General features: G+C 45.8%; 1 protein-coding gene across 1 annotated transcript in view; it reads right to left on the bottom strand.

The window, feature by feature from the left end:
• Positions 1-260: 260 nt before the first annotated feature.
• LOC147974624 (uncharacterized) overlaps positions 261-18928 on the bottom strand; it is a 35208-nt gene continuing 16540 nt past the window's right edge. The window contains exons 2-3 of the mRNA XM_087520098.1: positions 9343-9478; positions 261-696 (exon numbers count right to left, since the gene is read on the bottom strand). Of these exons, the coding sequence (XP_087376224.1) occupies positions 261-696; positions 9343-9478 (572 nt within the window). The remainder of the gene's footprint in view (positions 697-9342; positions 9479-18928) is intronic.

An 18928-nucleotide genomic window follows, 5' to 3' on the forward strand; every position in this document is an offset into this window, starting at 1 on the left:
TTGTTTTTTTGTAAAGTTTTATCACACGTTTCACATATTTCACAAATAGCAAAATATGAGCTCACATATTAAAAAAGGTTCACATAGCAAATATCAAACAGTTTACACATAGTTTCACAAGTAGCAAATAGCAAATAGCAAACTTGTCCACATAGTTTGACAACCCGAACTAATGCAAATAGTTTCGCAAAAAGCTTTCGCAAAGCCAACAACCGGTTCAACAAGTTCTTAAGACAAGTTTAGAGAGCGGGGAGACATCTTCAGAGGTCCTTGTATGTTAGGCCTAGCTGTGGAGATAGATACGACAGCGGATCCACCGGTTCAGGCGGAGGCGAAACGCTGGTCGGCATCCGACCGTTCAAGCACTCCCACCATGCCTTGCCCATTGGAGTTTTCACCTCCGCCCTTCCCCAGTTGATGATATCAAACGCCGATGCACTTGGGGGTGGCATCCTAGCTCTCTCCTCCACATTGCTCTCGAAGTAGATTCTCCGGCCCAAATTGCGTAGCTCCCAGTTGGAGTGCTGCTTGGCAGCTTCAATGCTCCCTTCCCGGCAGACACTGGAGATAGTTGGATCTACCTCAATCTCTGCAATCACTCTCTTCCACTCCTTCACACTCTGCGACCAACACTTTACATCATCGAAGATCCGCTCTGCCCTCTCATGCCACCGCATTGCCCTCGTCGCCTCTAGTGTTGGGGAACGTAGTAATTTCAAAAAAATTCCTACGCACACGCAAGATCATGGTGATGCATAGCAACGAGAGGGGAGAGTGTTGTCCACGTACCCTCGTAGACCGACAGCGGAAGCATTTAGCACAACGCGGTTGATGTAGTCGTACGTCTTCATGATCCGACCGATCAAGTACCGAACGCACGGCACCTCCGAGTTCAGCACACGTTCAGCCCGATGACGTCCCTCGAACTCCGATCCAGCTGAGTGTTGAGGGAGAGTTTCGTCAGCACGATGGCGTGGTGACGATGTTGATGTTCTACCGACGCAGGGCTTCGCCTAAGCACCGCTACAGTATTATCGAGGTGGACTATGGTGGAGGGGGGCACCGCACACGGCTAAAAGATCAACTGGTCAATTATTGTGTCTGTGGGGTGCCCCCTTGCCCCCGTATATAAAGGAGCAAGGGGGGGTGGCCGGCTAGGGGAGAGGCGCGCCAGGAGGAGTCCTACTCCTACCGGGAGTAGGACTCCCCACCCCCCCCTTTCCTAGTTGGAATAGGATTCGGGAGGGGGAAAGAGGAGAGAGAAGGAAGGGGGCGCCGCCCCCTTCTCCTTGTCCTATTCGGACTAGGGGGGAGGGGCGTGCGGCCCAGCCCTGGCCACCTCTCCTCTTCTCCGTAAAGGCCCACTAAGGCCCATTTACCTCCCGGGGGGTTCCGGTAACCTCCCGGTACTCCGCTAAAATCCCGATTTCACCCGGAACACTTCCGATATCCAAATAAAGACTTCCAATATATCAATCTTCATGTCTCGACCATTTCGAGACTCCTCATCATGTCCTTGATCACATCCGGGACTCCGAACAATCTTCGGTACATCAAAACATATAAACTCATAATAAAATTGTCATCGAAACGTTAAGCGTGTGGACCCTACGGGTTCGAGAACTATGTAGACATGACCGAGACACGTCCCCAGTCAATAACCAATAGCGGAACCTAGATGCTCATATTGGCTCCTACATATTCTACGAAGATCTTTATCGGTCAGACCGCATAACAACATACGTTGTTCCCTTTGTCATCGGTATGTTACTTGCCCGAGATTCGATCGTTGGTATCTCAATACCTAGTTCAATCTCGTTACCGGCAAGTCTCTTTACTCGTTCCGTAATACATCATACCGCAACTAACTCATTAGTTGCAATGCTTGCAAGTCTTAAGTGATGTGCATTACCGAGAGGGCCTAGAGATACCTCTCCGACAATCGGAGTGACAAATCCTAATCTTGAAATACGCCAACCCAACATGTACCTTCGGAGACACCTGTAGAGCACCTTTATAATCACCCAGTTATGTTGTGATGTTTGGTAGCACACAAAGTGTTCCTCCGGTAAACGGGAGTTGCATAATCTCATAGTCATAGGAACATGTATAAGTCATGAAGAAAGCAATAGCAACATACTAAACGATCGGGTGCTAAGCTAACAGAATGGGTCATGTCAATCACATCATTCTCCTAATTATGTGATCCCGTTAATCAAATGACAACTCATGTCTATGGCTAGGAAACATAATCATCTTTGATCAACGAGCTAGTCAAGTAGAGGCATACTAGTGACACTCTGTTTGTCTATGTATTCACACATGTATCATGTTTCCGGTTAATACAATTCTAGCATGAATAATAAACATTTGTCATGATATAAGGAAATAAATAATAACTTTATTATTGCCTCTAGGGCATATTTCCTTCAGTCTCCCACTTGCACTAGAGTCAATAATCTAGATTACACAGTAATGATCCTAACACCCATGGAGTCTTGGTGCTGATCATGTTTTGCTCGTGGAAGAGGCTTAGTCAACGGGTCTGCAACATTCAGATCCATATGTATCTTGCAAATTTATATGTCTCCCACTTGGACTAAATCCCGGATGGAATTGAAGCGTCTCTTGATGTGCTTGGTTCTCTTGTGAAATCTGGATTCCTTCGCCAAGGCTATTGCTCCAGTATTGTCACAAAAGATTTTCATTGGACCCGATGCACTAGGTAAGACACCTAGATCGGTTATGAACTCCTTCATCAAGACTCCTTCATTTGCTGCTTCCGAAGCAGCTATGTACTCCGCTTCACATGTAGATCCCGCCACGACACTTTGTTTAGAACTGCACCAACTGACAGCTCCACCATTCAATGTAAACACGTATCCGGTTTGCGATTTAGAATCGTCCGGATCAGTGTCAAAGCTTGCATCAACGTAACCATTTATGATGAGCTCTTTGTCACTTCCATATACGAGAAACATTTCCTTTGTCCTTTTCAGGTATTTCAGGATGTTCTTGACCGCTTGCCAGTGATCCACTCCAGGATTACTTTGGTACCTCCCTGCTAGACTTATAGCAAGGCACACATCATGTCTGGTACACAGCATTGCATACATGATAGAGCCTATGGATGAAGCATAGGGAACATCTTTCATCTTCTCTCTATCTTCTGCAGTGGTCTGGCATTGAGTCTTACTCAACTTCACACCTTGTAACACAGGCAAGAACCCTTTCTTTTCTTGATCCATTTTGAACTTCTTCAAAACTTTGTCAAGGTATGTGCTTTGTGAAAGTCCAGTTAAGCGTCTTGATCTATCTCTATAGATCTTAATGCCCAATATGTAAGCAGCTTCACCGAGGTCTTTCATTGAAAAACTCTTATTCAAGTATCCCTTTATGCTATCCAGAAATTCTATATCATTTCCAATCAACAATATGTCATCCACATATAATATTAGAAGTGCTACAGAGCTCCCACTCACTTTCTTGTAAATACAGGCTTCTCCAAAAGTCTGTACAAAACCAAATGCTTTGATTACACTATCAAAGCGTTTATTCCAACTCCGAGAGGCTTGCACCAGTCCATAAATGAATCGCTGGAGCTTGCACACTTTGTTAGCTCCCTTTGGATCGACAAAACCTTACGGTTGCATCATATACAACTCTTCTTCCAGAAATCCATTCAGGAATGCAGTTTTGACATCCATCTGCCAAATTTCATAATCATAAAATGCGGCAATCGCTAACATGATTCGGACAGACTTAAGCATCGCTACGGGTGGGAAGGTCTCATCGTAGTCAATCCCTTGAACTTGTCGAAAACCTTTTGCAACAAGTCGAGCTTTGTAGACAGTAACATTACCATCAGCATCAGTCTTCTTCTTGAAGATCCACTTATTCTCAATGGCTTGCCGATCATCGGGCAAGTCAACCAAAGTCCACACTTTGTTCTCATACATGGATCCCATCTCAGATTTCATAGCCTCAAGCCATTTTGCTGAATCTGGGCTCACCATCGCTTCTTCATAGTTCGTAGGTTCATCATGATCTAGTAGCGTGACTTCCAGAACAGGATTACCGTACCACTCTGGTGCGGATCTTACTCAGGTTGATCTACGAGGTTCAGTAGCAACTTGATCTGAAGTTCCATGATCATCATCATTAACTTCCTCACTAATTGGTGTAGGCGTCACAGAAACTAGTTTCTATGATGAACTACTTTCCAATAGAGGAGCAGGTATTGTTACTTCATCAAGTTCTACTTTCCTCCCACTCACTCCTTTCGAGAGAAACTCCTTCTCTAGAAAGGATCCATTCTTAGCAACGAATGTCTTGCCTTCGGATCTGTGATAGAAGGTGTATCCAACAGTCTCCTTTGGCTATCCTATGAAGACACATTTCTCCGATTTGGGTTCGAGCTTATCAGGTTGAAGTTTTTTTCACATAAGTATCGCAGCCCCAAACTTTCAGAAACGACAACTTTGGTTTCTTGCCAAACCATAGTTCATAAGGCGTTGTCTCAACGGATTTCGATGGTGCCCTATTTAACGTGAATGCGGCCGTCTCTAAAGCATAACCCCAAAACGATAGCGGTAAATTAGTAAGAGACATCATAGATCACACCATATCAAGTAAAGTACGATTACGATGTTCGGACACACCATTACGCTGTGGTGTTCCGGGTGGCGTGAGTTGCGAAACTATTCTGCATTGTTTCAAATGTAGACCAAACTCGTAACTCAAATATTCTTCTCCACGATCAGATCGTAGAAACTTTATTTTCTTGTTACGATGATTTTCAAATTCACTCTAAAATTCTTTGAACTTTTCAAATGTTTCAGACTTATGCTTCATCAAGTAGATATACCCATATCTGCTTAAATCATCTGTGAAGGTGAGAAAATAACGATATCCGCCACGAGCTTCAACATTCATTGGACCACATACATCTGTATGTATGATTTCCAACAAATCTGTTGCTCTCTCCATAGTTCCGGAGAGCGGCGTTTTAGTCATCTTGCCCATGAGGCATGGTTCGCAAGTACCAAGTGATTCATAATCAAGTGGTTCCAAAAGTCCATCAGTATGGAGTTTCTTCATGCGCTTTACACCGATATGACCTAAACGGCAGTGCCACAAATAAGTTGCACTATCATTATCAACTCTGCATCTTTTGGCTTCAACATTATGAATATGTGTATCACTACTATCAAGATTCATCAAAAATAGACCACTCTTCAAGGGTGCATGACCATAAAAGATATTACTCATATAAATAGAACAACCATTATTCTCTGATTTAAATGAATAACCGTCTCGCATTAAACAAGATCCAGATATAATGTTCATGCTCAACGCTGGCACCAAATAACAATTATTTAGGTCTAGTACTAATCCCGAAGGTAGATGTAGAGGTAGCGTGCCGACCGCGATCACATCGACTTTGGAACCATTTCCCACGCGCATCGTCACCTCGTCCTTTGCCAGTGTTCGCTTAATCCGTAGTCCCTGTTTCGAGTTGCAAATATTAGCAACAGAACCAGTATCAAATACCCAGGTGCTACTGCGAGCTCTAGTAAGGTACACATCAATAACATGTATATCACATATACCTTTGTTCACCTTGCCATCCTTCTTATCCGCCAAATACTTGGGGCAGTTCCGCTTCCAGTGACCAGTCTGCTTGCAGTAGAAGCACTGAGTTTCAGGCTTAGGTCCAGACTTGGGTTTCTTCTCCTGAGCAGCAACTTGCTTGCTGTTCTTCTTGAAGTTCCCCTTCTTCTTCCCTTTGCCCTTCTTCTTGAAACTAGTGGTCTTATTGACCATCAACACTTGATGCTCGTTCTTGATTTCTACCTCCGCAGCCTTTAGCATTGTGAAGAGCTCGGGAATTGTCTTATCCATCCCTTGCATATTATAGTTCATCACGAAGCTCTTGTAGCTTGGTGGAAGTGATTGGAGAATTCTGTAAATGACGCTATCATCCGGAAGATTAACTCCCAGTTGAATCAAGTGATTATCATACCCAGACATCTTGAGTATATGCTCACTGACAGAACTATTCTCCTCCATCTTGCAGCTGTAGAACTTATTGGAGACTTCATATCTCTCAATCTGGGCATTTGCTTGAAATATTAACTTCAACTCCTGGAACATCTCATATGCTCCATGACGTTCAAAATGCCGTTGAAGTCCCGGTTCTAAGCCGTAAAGCATGGCACATTGAACTATCGAGTAGTCATCAGCTTTGCTCTGCCAGACGTTCTTAACATCGTCAGTTGCATTAGCAGCAGGCCTGGCACCCAGCGGTTCTTCCAAGACGCAATTCTTCTGTGCAACAATGAGGATAATCCTCAAGTTAAGGACCCAGTCCGCGTAATTGCTACCATCATCTTTCAACTTTGCTTTCTCAAGGAACGCATTAAAATTCAACGGAACAACAGCACGGGCCATCTATCTATAATCAAACATAGACAAGCAAGATACTATAAGGTACTAAGTTCATGATAAATTTAAGTTCAATTAATCATATTACTTAAGAACTCCCACTTAGAAAGACATCCCTCTAATCCTCTAAGTGATCACGTGATCCAAATCAACTAAACCATAACCGATCATCATGTGAAATGGGGTAGCTTTGAATGGTGAACATCACTATGTTGATCATATCTACTATATGATTCACGCTCGACCTTTCGGTCTCAGTGTTCCGAGGCCATATCTGCATATGCTAGGCTCGTCAAGTTTAACCCGAGTATTCTGCGTGTGCAAAACTGGCTTGCACCCGTTGTAGATGGACGTAGAGCTTATCACACCCGATCATCACGTGGTGTCTGGGCACGACAAACTTTGGCAACGGTGCATACTCAGGGAGAACACTTTTATCTTGAAATTTAATGAGAGATCCTTATAATGCTACCGTCAATCAAAGCAATATAAGTGATATGATATGGCCATCATCATCTTGTGCTTGTGATCTCCATCTCTGAAGCACCATCATGATCACCATCGTCACCGGCGCGACACCTTGATCTCCATCGTAGCATCGTTGTCGTCTCGCCAATCTTATGCTTCTACGACTATCGCTACCGCTTAGTGATAAAGTAAAGCATTACAGGGCGATTGCATTGCATACAATAAAGCAACAACCATATGGCTCCTGCCAGTTGTCGATAACTCGGTTAAAAACATGATCATCTCATACAATGAAATATAGCATCACGTCTTGACCATATCACATCACAACATGCCCTGCAAAAACAAGTTAGACGTCCTCTACTTTGTTGTTGCAAGTTTTACGTGGCTGCTACGGGCTTAGCAAGAATCGTTCTTACCTACGCATCAAAACCACAACGATAGTTTGTCAAGTTGGTGTTGTTTTAACCTTCGCAAGGACCGGGCGTAGCCACACTCGGTTCAACTAAAGTTGGAGAAACTGACACCCGCCAGCCACCTGTGTACAAAGCACGTCGGTAGAACCAGTCTCGCGTAAGCGTATGCGTAATGACGGTCCGGGCCGCTTCATCCAACAATACCGCCGAACCAAAGTATGACATGCTGGTAAGTAGTATGACTTATATCGCCCACAACTCACTTGTGTTCTACTCATGCATATAACATCAACGCATAAAACCAGGCTCGGATGCCACTGTTGGGGAACGTAGTAATTTCAAAAAAATTCCTACGCACACGCAAGATCATGGTGATGCATACAACGAGAGGGGAGAGTGTTGTCCACGTACCCTCATAGACCGACAGCGGAAGCATTTAGCACAACGCGGTTGATGTAGTCATACGTCTTCACGATCCGACTGATCAAGTACCGACAGCATGGCACCTCCGAGTTCAGCACACGTTCAGCCCGATGACGTCCCTTGAACTCCGATCCAGCCGACTGTTGAGGGAGAGTTTCGTCAGCACGACGGCGTGGTGACGATGTTGATGTTCTACCGACGCAGGGCTTCGCCTAAGCACCGCTACAGTATTATCGAGGTGGACTATGGTGGAGGGGGGCACCGCACACGGCTAAAAGATCAACTAATCAATTGTTGTGTCTTTGGGGTGCCCCCTTGCCCCCGTATATAAAGTAGCAAGGGGGTGCGGCCGGCCAGGGGAGAGGCGCGCCAGGAGGAGTCCTACTCCTACCGGGAGTAGGACTCCCCCCCTTTCCTAGTTGGAATAGGATTCGGGAGGGGGGAAGAGGAGAGAGAGAAGGAAGGGGGGCGCCGTCCCCTTCTCCTTGTCCTATTCGGACTAAGGGGGGAGGGGCGCGCGGCCCAGCCCTGGCCGCCTCTTCTCTTCTCCGTAAAGGCCCACTAAGGCCCATTTACCTCCCGGGGGGTTCCGGTAACCTCTCGGTACTCCCGTAAAATCCTGATTTCACCCGGAACACTTCCGATATCCAAACATAGGCTTCCAATAAATCAATCTTCATGTCTCGACCATTTCGAGACTCCTCATCATGTCCATGATCACATCCGGGACTGTCATCGAAACGTTAAGCGTGCGGACCCTATGGGTTCGAGAACTATGTAGACATGACCGAGACACGTCTCCGTTCGATAACCAATAGTGGAACCTAGATGCTCATATTGGCTCCTACATATTCTACAAAGATCTTTATCGGTCAGACCGCATAACAACATATGTTGTTCCCTTTGTCATCGGTATGTTACTTGCCCGAGATTCGATCGTCGGTATCTCAATACCTAGTTCAATCTCGTTACCGTCAAGTCTCTTTACTCGTTCTGTAATACATCATCCCGCAACTAACTCATTAGTTGCAATGCTTGCAAGGCTTAAGTGATGTGCATTACCGAGAGGGCCCAGAGATACCTCTCCGACAATTGGAGTGACAAATCCTAATCTCGAAATACGCCAACCCAACATGTACCTTCGGAGACACCTGTAGAGCACCTTTATAATCACCCAGTTACGTTGTGACGTTTGGTAGCACACAAAGTGTTCCTCCGGTAAACGGGAGTTGCATAATCTCATAGTCATAGGAACATGTATAAGTCATGAAGAAAGCAATAGCAACATACTAAACGATCGGGTGCTAAGCTAACGGAATGGGTCATGTCAATCACATCATTCTCCTAATGATGTGCTCCCATTAATCAAATGACAACTCATGTCTATGGCTAGGAAACATAACCATCTTTGATCAACGAGCTAGTCAAGTAGAGGCATACTAGTGACACTCTGTTTGTCTATGTATTCACACATGTATCATGTTTCCGGTTAATACAATTCTAGCATGAATAATAAACATTTATCATGATATAAGGAAATAAATAATAACTTTATTATTGCCTCTAGGGCATATTTCCTTCATCTAGGACCTCGTCTGAAACAACTCCCACTGGCTGCAGAAGCTCGGGGAGGGCCTCGTACAGGTACGATAGTGGCAAGGCAGACGGGTCGTTGTCGGTGTCAAAACCGGCAGATCTCGGGTAGGGGGTCCCGAATTGTGCGACTAAGGTTGATGGTAATAGGAGACGGTGGACATGATGTTTACCCAGGTTCGGGCCCTCTTGATGGAGGTAATACCCTACTTCCTGCTTGATTGATCTTGATGAATATGAGGATTACAAGAGTTGATCTACCACGAGATCGTAATGGCTAAACCCTACAAGCCTAGCCTGTATGATTATGATGCCTCTACGGACTAAACCCTCCGGTTTATATAGACACCGGAGGGGCCTAGGGTTGTCACTACAAAAAAATACACTTCCGTGATGATACGTGTTTGTCACAGTAGGTCGCTTTTTTGTCATGCATGTACATCCATGACAATTTATGACAGAATCAAGATAGTCATACCTGTGCTGTCGTAGAAGTGTTCCATGACATTACCAAAATTATCATCACGGAAGTGTCCACTTCCATGACGATAAATCGCGCGTCACAAAAGTGCTTTCGTCAAGGGTGACCGACACGTGGCATCCACCGTAACGGAACACCGTTAAGCTATCGGGTCGGGTTTTGGATCCGATAACCCGTTAACAACCCCGACCAATGGGAAATTTCCACGTGTAAAATTCTTATTAGCCGGACGAAACACGTGTCAGCTCGTCAGTGGGTCAGATAGGCGCCTATGATACGTCAACACGTGGCACGGCCCAACAGAGGCCCATTCCTGTGAAAAGGCCGGCCCGTTTGACTTGGTCAAAAGCTGGCGGGCCGGCCCATGGAAAGCCTGTTAATGGCCTGTTCGCCTATAGCCCATTTACAGCCCGCTAACCCAAGGCCCGTTATGCCTTATCCGAATTAGGCCCAGTAGCGTCATCTGGGCCATTCAATATGATTCCAGCCCGTTTTCACTTCTGGCCCATGTATGGCCCATGACGTCTTTCGGCCCATAGGAGGCCCTATGTAACTCTTGGCCTATTAACAGCCCGTGGTGAAACTGGCCCGTAATGAACAGTGTATCACTTTACACCCATTAACGGCCCTTGGTGAAACTGGCCCGTAATGAACAGTGTATCACTTTATACCCATTAACGGCCTGTTATTCCGTTGGGCCGTTTCCAGCCCATGTTATCTTTCGGCCTTCTTAGAGCCCATTTATTCTTGGGCTCATTTCTAGCATTCTTTTACTTACGGCCCGTTACTGTCATTTTCTGCTTGTGGGCCAAATTCAGCCCGTGGTTATAGTCGGCCGGTTTATGGTCCGTTAATACGTTGGGCCGTTTTCATAGCGTCATCAAATACGGCCTATTAACGATGGCCCGTTACGGTCGGCCCATGAACGGACGATAACAACTCTAGACCGTTTACGGCCATAATGCGGCCTGTTATTTGCCCATGTTTGGCCAATCGATCATACGGCCCGTATAAGGCCCATTGATGATACGGCCCGTAGAAGGCCCATTGTTTCTACGACCCGTAGAAGGCCTACTGTTTCTACGGCCCGTAGAAGGCCCGCTGTTTCTACGGCCCATAGGAGGCCCAGTGTCACTATAGTAAATATTAGCCCATGGTTATTGTGGCCTAGTTTTAAAAATTAGGTTATTGCAGCCACTAGTTAACCGCGGAAAAATAACTGCAATGACTAGAAGCAAGCAAATAAACAAGACAACAAGGAAATAAATAAGCAAGCAACTAACGCTAGGATATCACGGCTATTACACATATTACATCCATTGGGCATCAAAGTTCGCCACCAGTGAAAATATAGGGAACAAAGCAGCATATCATATACACTGGCCGTCAAAATTGGCCACCAGTGCAAATAAACGCGGCAGCAAAACAAGAGCATAACTGAAACAACTTCAGAAGAGCTCAAGAAACGTTATCCTGGGTATCCACCATGCTGGCAATAAGCTTAGCAAGTTGATTAGCTTTGTCCTGTTTGGCACTAAAATCCTCCAACGCTTGTTGTTGCACTAGAAAGTATGCATCTGAATGCTCCAGGGACTTCCGCAGTCCTTCCACTTCGTGTCGCAGCACACCTGATCGATGTCTTTCAGCTTGTAGTTGAGACTCAACAAACCGAACTGATTCAAACAGTGAGTTTGAATAGCTTGTGCAAGCGGTAGTGGCCAGTAACTCCAACACTAAACCAAGACAGGATGTGTCACTATCCTGAACCTTATCTGCATTACTTCCTTTACCGTTGCTTAATAAGGCACTCTTCCCCAATATTCTGTCAGCATTCTAAAAGAAGAAACAAGCAGACACATAACAAGTTTAGCATGTACTAGTATATGAAACTCATTTCGGTGAACCAGTTCATTAGTAAGGTGGACAGGATTAAACTACCAAGTCTTCTATTGCCAAGTACTAGTACATAATAAAAGCATCAAACAAACATATATCTATGTCCTATGGTAGAAATGGAATCTTAAATTAGAACAGTTGTTCTTCAGGTTTAGGCACTTGTTCTACATGAACAGAGTACAGTAAGACGCAAGAATATAATACTTAAAAATAGAAAATGAGCTCATAGACCTTACCACATTCTTGGTTCGGGACCAGTACAGAACAAGGCGTTCCCAGTCATCGTCCAGTAAATGTGTCTTAGGAGAACGTAAGAGAATTTGATGAGTTTCTTTGCCGGTGAAGTACGTTTTCTTCAGGTAATTCCGATACTACCACCAAGCATTCTTGAAGATAGCAGAGGCATTAGCACAGGTTACCTCATCCTGAGTTTCCAAATTGGTCCTTCTCTATAGAGAAAAATGGGAAAAATTGCTGTATTATAACCATCATGGAGGTAGGATGTATGGGAAAAAGGAAAGTAATTGCCATGAATAACATTACTTACACATAACTCCTGGACAAACACCTGCAACTGGCATTTTCCTTCATCTTCGGTATAATATTTCCAAGATGGGAAGATACGCACATATGATTTAACAACATCAAATGCGATAGATGCTAAACTACGACTAGCTGGTTGTGCTTCCTCCACAGGAATAGGCGTACTAACTGGTGGAGTTGGGGTTCGCCGTGATAGTACTGGCCCTTTGGGCACTGGAGCTGCCTTACTAACAGCTCTTGTTTGGGAGCTCTGTGGTGGAGATGGTGTTGTGTCAACAGGAACTGGGTTACTATCGGCTGGGGTTGGGGTTAGATTGGGTGAAGCTGGTTCTCTGTCCATCGTAGTAGGGGTACAATCTGTGAGAGTTTGGGTTATGTGTGGTAGGGCTGGTTCTTGTGCATGTACGACCGGGGTGCTATCTCCACCAAGAGGTAGCACTGTTTTATTTGAAGACCGTGTTTTTAGTCCGCTAGATACTGGCATCACCCGCTCCAATTCAAATGGCTGATAAACAGGAAACATAGTTGAATGTACAGACATTGTATGAGAGATATATGCAATAGATAGTGTGGAAAAAAGAGGGCATGAAATAGTTGACATGTATATTGTTTAACTAAAACAGATAGCATGACATAATTTCACATATATGATGTCTATCTAAACTGGATAGCATAGCATAACATAATTCAAAGATATGATGAATAACTAAACAGGATCGCCTGACATAATTCACCTACATGTTATCTAAGTAATCAAGATCGCATCATTTAATTCACATATATGATTTATATGCTAAACAGAGGGCATTCGATATGATGCCTGAACTAAGAACATGGTGTTGAATATTGTGTATATGATGTCTAAACTATGCAATGCAAGACACCGTATGCATGATATGAGTAGTATGACCATGCCAAGTTAGAGCATACACCTCAGTGGGGGAATAGGACTGGTCATCTGTCTCTGAATCCATCTCTGAGGAGCTATCGGGACCCAACAAGAGATCTGCTTCGACAGGTAGCACTGTCTGCTCTGAAGGCCTTGTTTTCACTCTAGATTTTTCCATCTCCCACCCAAATGGCTGATTCACAGGAAGAGTAGTTTAATGTACAAACATTGTCAACAAATGGAAATGTAATGAAGAAAAGGATGGGCAAGATATCATTCAAATATATGATGCCTGGTTAAACAGGATGGCATTGCACATGTCACATATATTATGGCTGGCTAAAAGACATGAGACTGCATAATTCCCATATATGATATAGAAACTAAACAGGTGGCATTACAGAACATGTCTAAACTAAGCAGATGACATATATGATGTCAAAAGTAGGCACTGCAAGGCAACATATGCATGATATGACTAACATCATCATGCCAAGGTAGAGCAAACACCTTGGGGGTAAATAGGAGTGGTCAACAGTGTCCGAATCCGCCTCAGAACAGATATCTTCCTCTGGATTACAATCTGGAGAGGGGTGGGGAGGGTTTGCCATTGAACCCACCATGGAGCGATGTCTGCATGATATTGTATTGCCGCGCAAAACTCTTCTCTTTTTCTCTACATGTTCAGCATGACTATGTACAATATCTGACATGCATACAAAAAAATATGGTGAGATTATGTAAGGAGAGCATGCAGAAATTTAGAGTGATGGAAACAATCAGTGGATCGATGTTTTTCCGTTGAACCAAAATAGCCCTAATGGATCGATGTGAATGTATAGTAATAAGTGATGCAACAAGTGTACAACCTCTTTGCCGTAGCCGTGTCGACCTCAGCATCATTCGGTTGGTCGCTAAAGCAGTTGAGGCAGAGGTGGCTGTCGGAGGTGTGGAGAAAGATCTGAGGAATCTGTAGACAGCGTCCAGGGCACTGCTCTGTTGTGATGGATCGTTCTGTAGTTGGAGCAGCTCCGGTGAGCCGTAAGACGTCAAGGTTGAAGCAGCACAAGACAGACATCGTCAATCTCAAGTGGGATTCTAATAGCATCTCCAATAGATGATGTAAAATGGATGTAAAATTAACATCACCAAAAACCACGTGACTACAACAGATGAGGTAAAAACTGTTGACTCTGAACTTAACTGTCGAAACTGAAATTTACTGTGGAATCTGAATGCTACTGTCGAAACTAAACGCAATGGTAGCAGAGAGGCACTTGACATGTAGTTTCGGGAGGGCCTGCAGTTCATCTTCAACCTGCACCCCCCGAGCCCCGCTGCGGGTGGTTCTTCCTTAACTCCGGCGAGCCCCCCCCAACCCCTGAAAATCGACTGACCCAAAAGTCGATTCAGTCGACTGAAGTGTGGCTTAATCGGAGCAGAGCAGCAGCACGAGCGAGGGGGAGAGAAGCAGCAGCAGCTAGGCAAGCGAGCGATTGAGCGAGAGCCGGAGCAGCAGCAGCAGCAGCAGCAGCAGAAGATCCGGCTGGTATGGACGTCGCCGCCGAAGGGGCCTCGCACTGGGGGAGAGCCGCCGTGGAGATGTCGCCCGCAGCGCCGGCTTCAAGGTAGCCGCTCCATGGGGGTGCGGGATGGAGCACCGTCGGCGCCGGGAGGTCGAGTTAAGGAGAAGGTGCGATGCGATGAGTGTACAACCTCTTTGGTGGCGCCGAGTAGGCCTCGGCTTTGTCAAAGGAGTCGGTGAGGATGCTGCGGTTTCGGTGGAGCAGGTTAAGGCGGCGCTGTGGGGATGGAGCAGCCGCGATAGACAAGGCGATCGTCGGAGCAGCTCCTTGGAGGTGGAGGACGGGGCGGCTGAACCGGCGGGACGGCGAGATGGACGACGGATCCTCATCCGGGGAGGTGGACGAGGGACGTCGAGCTGTTGCGGTGGACAACATCGTCGGGGAAGAGGCTTCGGCTGGGCAGCGGTGACGTGGCGGACGGAGGAGGGTGGGGTTTCGCGGCTGGAGCGGAGAGGTTATGGCGGCCTGGGATTTCGAATGGCGAAAAGGGGGTGATGGGAGGGGGTGAAGCATGACTTAGGAACGCACTTGTCCAAAATGTAGGGTGTGTTACAAAAGTACCCCCCCCCACCGATTTGAACTAGCGGCGCTTTCGGCTCAGGGGTCGGGATTTGGCAGCTGGAGGGAATTTTCGCGCGCGCTGTAATTTTCGGGATAGCAAGGCGTGGGTTGTGAAGGCGCCAGTTTTGGGAGCACGATATTTGAATTTTCGGGATATAACAAGACGCGGGTTGAATTTTAGGGACAAGCCTAATGTGTCGTAATATTGTACTTGTACGTACCAAATCAATTCGCACTTCCCTCAACCAAAAAGAAAACGAAAAAAATAAAACTATTCACACCACACAAAGAGAGAGTCTTGCCCCGTTTTACTATACAAATGCTATTCAAAGCTACTCCCTCCTTCCATCTATATAGGGCCTAATGCGTTTTTCGATGCTAACTTTTGGTCAAATATTAGAGCAATGATATATGACATGCAACTTACACAAAGCACACCGTTAAATTCGTCTGTGAAAAGTTCTTTCAATGATATAATTTTCACATTGTGCATGTCATGTACTATTAATCTTGTCAATAGTCAAAGGCGGTCTTAAAAGTCTCATTACGCCCTATGTAGATGGAAGGAGGGAGTATGAATCCATGTTATGTCCGATTAATTTTTTTCGCTTGCTGTATAATGCATGTAACCTACTCATACCAACATTTTAGTGCATTCCAAATGTCTATACTACCGCTGCAATTCAAACTAAATTTGAATTCGTTTCTCTATTTCAATAAGAATCTACAATCATGATTGTTGCCAACTTCAACCATCATAGTTTCCTTGCTATCCGCCAGATATAAATCAGACGGCCTATAATGCAGGATGGCAGGCACACCATCATCAACAACTCCGTTTTTTATAAGAGTAGAGATAAAATATATTAAATGTAGTATACCATGTTCATAACCACACCATGTGTATCACCGTTATATATATTCACACATCCGTCGGTTTGAAACACCATGATAAATTCTTCAAATATCCGAATTCACTTTTTATAATGAAGTATATATGATCTCTATTCGTCTTTTACACCCACACAACCCTCTTATCTTTGTAGCTAGCGCTAACTTTCTCTTGTGCATGCACACGCCCGCATCCCTCTCACCCTCCCTCAGCATTCTCTAGCTCCATCGCGCAAATTCGTCTTTTCACTTTAGGTCATTCACCCACGGTGTGTGTAGGCCCCCCAGCTCCTTCTTTACGGCACACATCGATCGATATGCCTCTCTAGCCAGGTGTGCCTAGCACAAACACAATCTTCCCCTCTTCTCTTGTCACCGTCCATGCCTCACTCCCACCACTCTTTTCATCATTCTCGTACTCGCACACTCCTCACCCTCGATATAGTATGCCTCTCATACCACCTCCTACATGCATCCCTCTCTCTCTATCCTTCTCCTCGTGCCTCATTTGCTTCTAACACACACATGCATGTATACCGATCGATCTCCCAACATATACCTAGATCGACTTTAACTACCCCCCCATCGATCGACGTACCTCACAAGTTATGTCTCTCCTTTCTCTTACAAAGGGCGATTGATCTTCCTATGTAGTTACGTCTGCTTACCACAGCCACATCATCCCCCCTCATCATTCGTGCATGCCTCCTGACCCGTCTCTCACACGTGCGTGCACAGACAACAAGCAGCCATCTCCTCTCTTATTGATATTGTGGGCGTGCCCTCTGTTTGTCTAGCAAGCCTATCCCACCATTTGTTAGAAGCAACTCCACTACCACCCCCTCCAACACTCTAGCTCTGTCTCTCTCCCAACCTTATTCATCTCCTGCACATATGCATGGATGCCGATCGATCTCCCTTAATACATGAGGCAGATCGATCTCCTTAATACATGAGGTAGGCCTCTCTCCTCCTCCACACATATACCAGCCATTGTACCTCTATAGTTAATTGGGCCTCCCTCTTCCCCCACCACACACCGATAGTCGAGCGTTGTAGGTAGGTATCCATGCCACAGAGACAAACTGCACATGTCCCATTTCACATTCCAGTAGGCCAGCCACTCTATATCTTTGACGTGGGCACACACAAATTCGATGGCACTCTTTATCGATCACGTGCGCGCACACACACACATCATCCCTCACTTCGATTCTATAGACACCTCAAGCCGATGATACCTCCACTCTCTTCTTGTGGATCGCCCCCTCTCTATATATGTTATACCAGGACTCTATTTCACAGACATTGCATATGGTAAATTTTTTGATTGACCCCCCCCCAAAAAAAACTCTCAAGAACCCACACACTATATCTCTCTAGGTTTCTATCTCTCTCACACAACCCCACGTAGGTGGTGTACGTATACAAGAAGAGAATAGGTGCACCGTGCACGTACTCATGCTTTGTGCCCAGCCACACCCGCGCGGGTACACGGTGGAGCTCATTTCTTTACGAAATGGCAGCCCACGTGCTAATTTGAATGCCTGTAGTGGTTGTTTACCTATCGAGGTCGTGTACCACGCGTGCACGAAACAAAGTTCGACTTGACGCGTTGCCGCGTTATTTTTAAATAAAGTTGTAGCGCTCAATGGCATGTACACAGAATATAAAATGATTTTTATGGAGGAAAAGGTAGTCCGCTCTTCAAAGTATCTCACACAAGGCTCCGGTGGCCTCTCTCTCTCTCTCACCGTTGGTCACTGATCCGGCCGCATCCCGTCCGCTTGGGGAAAGGGAGTGCGGTGGCCTCTCTCTCTCTCTCACCGTTGGTCACTGATCCGGCCGCATCCCGTCCGTCGGGGGAAAGGGAGTGCGGTGGCCTCTCTCTCTCACCGTTGGTCACTGATCCGGCCGCATCCCGTCTGCCGGGGGAAAGGGAGTGCGGTGGCCTCTCTCTCTCTCACTGTTGGTCACTGATCCAGCCGCATCCCGTCTGCCGGGGGAAAGGGAGGAAGTGCATCGTTTCTCCGTTCGATGGCGCCGAGGCAGCACGTCCCGATCTGCGGTACACGTCGTTCTCTCTGACCAAGCTCCGGCGCGGCAGGGCCTATGCCACCTGCTCGCAGATTCCGCCCGCCGCCGCTCACCTAGTTACATCCCGACGACCTCCAGGTATCCCCTCCGGCCTTGCTCCAATGCCCGTTTTCCCACGTCGCTGCATGTGGATCTTCCATAGTTCTTCCCAAAACGTAGCTCGTCCGGCGTACTTTCCATATTGCATTCTCGTCCTCACCTCACACCGTTTTAGACAAACACAGCCGTGTTGTTATCTTCCCTTAGGACAAGGAATATGCTTCTTTTTTGTCGCCGCATGTGTCATCAACTGTTATTGGCCAGTAATTGTTTCCTTTCTACCTCTTTTTTGCAAACAGGGCTATCCATTTCACCTCGTTGCTATTGCGACCTTTTGGTGAACTGCACAAATCACTTTTTTCTTAAGAGTGTTTTGTGCAGTTGTACTAAAATGTCACACGGGCAACATCTCTACATTTCAGTGCGACTGCACAAAGGGAGATTGGTTTTGCTCTATCCTCCTCATCCAACTCCGAGCCTAATCTTCTCCAACTAGTTAGTCTTAAGAGAGACCGCAAAGGTGACCGACTTCTATTTGTGTGTTTATTGTTTCATCAGCAGTCCTCTATTATCATAATCACACTTGATATCTTTGGAA

Source organism: Triticum urartu, chromosome 4A (assembly GCF_056163025.1).
Source record: "Triticum urartu cultivar PI428250 chromosome 4A, HENAU_Tu73, whole genome shotgun sequence".
In the NCBI taxonomy this organism is placed as follows: Eukaryota; Viridiplantae; Streptophyta; class Magnoliopsida; order Poales; family Poaceae; genus Triticum; species Triticum urartu.